This window comes from Sinocyclocheilus rhinocerous, unplaced genomic scaffold (genome assembly GCF_001515625.1).
Source record: "Sinocyclocheilus rhinocerous isolate Xijiao unplaced genomic scaffold, SAMN03320098_v1.1 scaffold433, whole genome shotgun sequence".
NCBI classification, from domain to species: domain Eukaryota; kingdom Metazoa; phylum Chordata; class Actinopteri; order Cypriniformes; family Cyprinidae; genus Sinocyclocheilus; species Sinocyclocheilus rhinocerous.
In genome coordinates, this window is record NW_015627897.1 from 1,019,473 (window position 1) to 1,025,939 (window position 6,467).

At 30.5% G+C, this 6,467-nt stretch overlaps 1 protein-coding gene across 1 annotated transcript in view; it reads left to right on the plus strand.

Annotated features, from left to right (window-relative positions):
* LOC107736993 (synaptotagmin-7-like) overlaps positions 1-6,467 on the plus strand; it is a 152,349-nt gene that overhangs the window by 57,253 nt on the left and 88,629 nt on the right. Inside the window, exon 3 of the mRNA XM_016548382.1 lies at positions 3,896-3,987. Coding sequence (XP_016403868.1) covers positions 3,896-3,987 — 92 coding nt within the window. The remainder of the gene's footprint in view (positions 1-3,895; positions 3,988-6,467) is intronic.

Genomic DNA, 6,467 nt, shown 5'->3' on the forward strand with positions numbered 1-6,467 from the left:
GACGCGTTTCAAAAAGGCGGGGCATAGAGGAGAAACAATAATGTACATTATGTGGAAAATAATGTGTTTTTTGAACTTTAAACCGCATAAATACATTTCATTACACCAAATACACAAAATAATGTTCTTTTTAGCAACATCATATGACCCCTTTAAACAACTGTGTCTTTGTGAGTGGAGGTGTGAGAAGTATGATTTATTCATACTTTATTCATATAATCATACTTTTTTAATTTAAATTTTTTTTTCTTTAATTTATGGGACCAACACAGAAACTGAATATCAATTGTCTGATATTTTAGTTTTTGCATATAGTAATAATCTTAAAATCAACATTAAATAATAATTACCTTTATTTACTTTAATACACATGTTCTTGTACATAATTAAAGCAAATGCATGTTGTTTTATAAAATGTAAAAAAAAAAAAATAATAATAATAATAATATATTAAAATGTAATATATTAAATGTGTAATAATCTCGAAAATGATAAAATACCCTAATTTATGCAACTAAGATATCATGGATTTTAAGATTTAATTGCGGTTATACTTTATTCAGTCCAATAAGCAATAGTCAACTGTACAGCCAGCCTTGATTTATTTTACAGTCTTTTGTTTTAACTTTGTATTAAAATAGTATCGCTGGATGTGAAGTTGACCCGGTGTTAATGAGCTGGGTAATATGCATGAGACCAGCTATTCTTCATTAATTTTAATTGTATGTTCTTCATGTAAATTGACCTTACACAGGCAGAACTACACACGAAGCAATTTTCAGTACTGCATGAACTTTTGTTATTTCAAAAGCCAAAGGTCTTTCAAAGGCAAAACTGGTGAGTTACAGTACATCTCTCATGGATGTATAACCATAGTTTTGCATAATTGTAATTTAAGGATTTGGAGTGAAAAAAAAAGAAGGTCAAAAAGGTCAGAGGACTTCTGTACATGTAGTTCTTAGTAACACTTTTCATTTTTCGGTGTGAATTAACCATAAACGTGTTATAATACACGATAAATGGGGTATTTCCAGAGACAAAACATGAAATTAATATTTAATTATTAAATTAGCTCAAATATTTGTAGTTAATTTATATACTGTATATTTAATTTTTGATGCATTTTATGGCATTTTCAAATTTTATTTTATGGGTCATGGTGGAAGAGCACTTTAAATTTATTTTTGTTTGTTTTTCTCTATATGGATATTAATAATTTATCATTTTAAAGTTCACTTCACATTTTTTATTTAATATATTAAATAATTATAAATATTTAATAATAATTTCAATCATTTAGTAATTATAAATATTTATTAATAATTTAACATTTAAATTCAATCTTATAAAATTAATACATTTAATGCAAAAATAAATAAATAAATAAATACAATTTTACTATTAATATTTATCTGTAAACCAGGGTTGTTATAGTTTAAACCATTAAAAACATTTTCATTACTTGAAACAAACATTAACTAAAAACTAAAAATAAATAAACAAACTTATTTCACCTTGCAAAGCAACAAAAAGCAACATTTTCTCATTTTCATTTAGTCTAACTTGCACTAAATATAGGTAAAACTAAAATAAAAAAAACAATATAAACCTATTTTTAAAAATGACAAAAACATGCAACAAAATTAGTACAATTTTAACTTAAATTAAAATTAACAGAGAAGATAAAAATAAAATCTAATTAAAAAAATAATATAAATAAATAATAGTACATCAAAGATGCTAACAGTTGACTGTGTTTTACATATCTGGAAAAAAAGAGTCATAATTAGTCAAAATGCATGTTGTGTTTTGTTGTTGCAAAATCTCGCTTCTGGGATCTCTTCTGTGACTGTTGAATTTCTTTTACTAAATTCCTCTCCCTGTCATTCCAATCCAAATTCTATTTCCACTTCCTGTGGGGCGTGGCACGATTTCCAGTTCCAGCTCATGTCTCCTATGCAAATGAGCGTGCTCTTGTCGCAAAATCACAAGACGTGTGTACCTGTGTATGAACACGCTTGTTTCACTTCCTCTTTTGTTCCCATTCATTACATGGGTAGACAGATCATGGCATGTTGGCAGGCGGCGTAATTTAAATGCTGGAAACTGGCAGGCTATTGCTGCGCCCGGGCCAAGACGCTGCTCTTTCTTCCTCCCGTTCGGATCATTTATCATCTCTTACACAACCGCTGGCGGCTGATGGCTTTCAGAGGACTTTGTAATGAATACTCCACCTGCAGAATCACTTTGAGATGGATTGGCCAATCAAGAGATGGTGGGGAGGAGTGCATCTTTGACAGACAGGAAATGATGTAATTAGCCTTTATGTAATTGGCTGCATCGATCAGTAGAGTTGTCTCAGTTGTCTGCCAATAGCACGACTGTTTTGCATATGGTGCGTTATGGAAGCATATGAGTGTTTTCTCAAGCTGAACTGTAGTCCTTTGGCTCGAATGTCCATTGAAACAAAGCTTTTCAGTTTTAGGTCTAATTATGCATTGAAGGAGTGTTTACACAGTATTTGGCCACATTTGCCTTAGTCTCTAATGTTTTTCAGACATTTTCCTATACCTAGAAAGTGTTCCTTACAGGCACATTCAAGAGTTCATAATTAGTCAAAATACATTTTATTTCATGGGACATGGTGGAAGAGCACTTTATTGCTCTTATTGAATTAATAAATTAATGTAAAATTAATGTAAATTATATCAACTATATATACATACATTATATATATATGTATATATAGTTGATATAATTATTATTATTTTTTTTTACATATATTTAGATTATTTATTAATTTTCATCAGTTATTTTTCCAATCAATATCATTTTATATATTAATATTAATCTGTAAACCAGGGTTATAGTTAACTAAAACTGTTAAAAATATTTTCATTACTTGGAATAAATAAACATTAACAATGTTTGACCATATTAGCATGACTCTATTTTTTTTAAAGGTTTTTTTCAATAAATATTAATTTAAATATTAATATTTTTTGTAAACAAGAGTTATTATTGTTAACTAAAACATTTTCGTTACTTTAAATAAACATTAACATTATTTGACCACTTTAGCTTAGACTCTTTTATTATTATTATTATTATTTTAAACATGTTCCTATCTATATATGTCAATTTTATTTTATTTTGATTTTTACATTACGGGTAATGGAGGAGCACTTCATTGCTCTAATTTATTCAATAAATGATACAGTAAAAAAGATGTATAAAACATATGTATATTAAAATCAAATCTGGTTAATATTTGTTTTTTAAATCAAGTTATTCATTTTTTTTTCTAATAAACATTTATTTTAATATTAATATTTATCTGTAAACCAGAGTTATTATAGTTAGTTGTTAGTATAAATATATCATTCTTACTTGAAATAACTTCAATCAAATATAAGGTTTCTACATTTCTTCCCTCCTAATTGGAAAGATCATCTACTAGAGTTTCTCAAGACTGAAGAAAATGTAAAATTTGCAACACATTTTGATATAGGCATCCGCTTATGCTTTTGCAGATCCAATTCACTGTATTCCCGCCTGACTGCAGATTGACCTGCTCTTTCGAATTCTTCAAAGTGCATCTTATGCCTTCCAATCCATCAAACACTCCATCAGAGCTTCTCTACTGTGTAAACACCCCGAGGGTCTCAGACTTGTCATTAATATCAGCGTTAAACCCCTCTTTGGCTGTTGATGGTGTGTATTAGCTCTATCACTGCATCTGTCTGGCTTCACGGATTAATTAAAGCGTGTGACTTGCAGCAGTTGCGCAGAATTTGCTGAAATATGGCACCTGATGAAATGATATCAGGCACTCTTCAGTTTCTCATCCACTTTGTGCTGTTCTTCTTTAACGTTTCTCTCTTTCTCTCTGAAGGGGATGAGGAATAAGCCGGGGGTGGAGACAGCGGGGACCCCAGACTCAGTGTCTGTTTCTGGGAGAGGACGAGGAGAAAATAAAGCCATCAAGTAGGTGCCTCCTGCAGGCTTTAACTACTGCAGTTAATGTCTCGGTACTCAAAGTTGAACCGAAAATCCCAAAAGTCTGTGTTTAGAATTTAATACTGCATGCTGCACAGTATATACTGGATACTAGGGGAATAATGCTGTACATATTCATACTGTAAATTTTCATTAGGGGTCTTACATTTCGGTATGCATGCACTGAACAAATACAGTGTTGTTTTACATTTTTCATCATTATGTTACATATACTTATGTATATGTTATTCACTTACTGTGCACAGAAATATCTGGAGTAGCACGCTCTTCCAAGCACTGCCTAAGTTGGAAAATAACAAACACCAAATGTGTCATTACTAACTGTTATTGATACACATATGTTTTTAAACATGTTTCATATTCCCGTCCTAACTGTAATTTATTCAGCAGTGTTCATTTGTATTTATAGTTTCAGAAGTGTTATATTTGATTCTCACACCAGCTGTGGCATTTGTCGTGGTCAGTACTATATGAAGAACACTGGCTTGTTGTTTGCAAATATCAGAAAACGGCTATGTTCTCATGTTCTGGCTAATGCCGTACTGCCATAATTTCATATTTTCAGTGTGCCTTTTCTATGCTGTGCGCAGTATGCAAATTTTCATTATGCGCAGACTCATGATACGGATACAATATGGAAATGCATCTGACTTGACCTTGAATTTTCAAAGTGATGAATGAAGCTGAAATTATTTTTATTTTCTATTTAAAATTAAGCCATTTTTAGTTCGTTTTTTCTTTCTTGTCTCATACTTTTTTTTAGACAAAAACGATCGTTTTAAATGAGCAAAATAGTCTGAATCAATCATTCAGTGTAGTAAGATTATTAACAACAATGTAGCATACTACCATTTGAAACATTTCTTTTTGAAATTCTTAATCTGTAATTACAGGTGCATCTCAATAAATTAGAATGTCGTGGAAAAGTTCGTGCAGTAAATTGGTACAAAATAGGAACAGTGGATTATTGGGATTATTGTTTTTAAAAATTAAAACATTAAAATAAATAAATAAAGATAGATAGATTATTTTATTTCAATTAACTTTAATTTGTTTTCAGTTAGTTGCCAAGGCATCTTTTCTCGTTTTCTTTTAGTTGAACTTGAAGTAATCTAAAATAAAACAGAAATAAAATAAGAACAATATAGACATATTTTAGGAAACAAAAACTAATAATAATAAAAAAAAAAAACTTTAGCTAAAATTAAAATGAAATCAGAAAATATAAAAATAAAAACACATTTTAAAAAAACTATAATAGTATACCAGTTAAAACATCGCTGGTATTATACAATAATTGGCTAATGCCATTTATTAGTTTAGTCATTGGTTTTGTATGTTGCCATTACATAATATGCAAATCTATCATGCATATTCAGTGGTCTCAATTTGCTATCAATACTGAGGATAGTTGGCAGCTCAAAATATTGGTATCAGGCCAACCATAAAGCCTTTTTCATTCTGAACACAGCCAGTGTTTCTGAGCAAACCACAGCAATAACCTCGAAGCGCTTTAAAAATAGTAAGTGTGTGTGAAATGATGGCTTTCACACACTTGATGATGTTTATCAGGTCAGCAGTGTGAAGCAGCACACTTCCAGCACTGGTCCACTTGGAGCACTTGCTCTGGTAACTACTGCAGCCTGAATATTAATCAGCCAATGCTCTAATTAGACACCAGTGCAGCCCGCAGCAGACGGATGCTGTTTTTATATCAGCACAAGAGGCCAGACAGCTAATCACCTGTGACCACACAAGGGCAGGGAGAGCAGTTCATTGTGTACCTCAGCCTGCGAATCAGACATTTAGATTTCTTTTACTAAAGGATGAGCCCACAACACCAGTGTGGAACGTTTACATGCATTATGATACTTAACTGTATAATAGAGTTTTAGTACCATGTTGAAATAAATAAAAAAATCTATGATTTCGAGAATGAAGTCATAACAGTACCAAAAATGTTTTTTTTAATGTGAGATTTTTTAATATTTAAAATGTTAAAATTATATATATAAAAAAATAATAATAATAAGTATACTTTATTGTAGTGCTGTCAAACGATTAATTGTGATTAATTGTTTATTAATTGTATACCGGTTCATACCGAATACCGGTGTTTATTTTTGTTATGATATGAATTTTTAAAATACCGCAATACCGGTATATGTTGCTTAAACAACGTTCGGAACACGACACTGTTTGAAAGGGGTCCTTTTTCACTGTTGCACTGTGGTGAGGGAACAGCTGTATGTGTTACTAAGCCTGAAAGTTCCAATCGCATCCAAAATAAACATTTTTGTTTACATCATATATGTATGTGTACTGTGCATATTTATTATGTATATATACAGTAAATACACACACATACAGTATATATTTTGGAAATATTTACATGCATATATATTTATATATTTATATTCTTATATTTTATATTAAGGTAGCTCTTG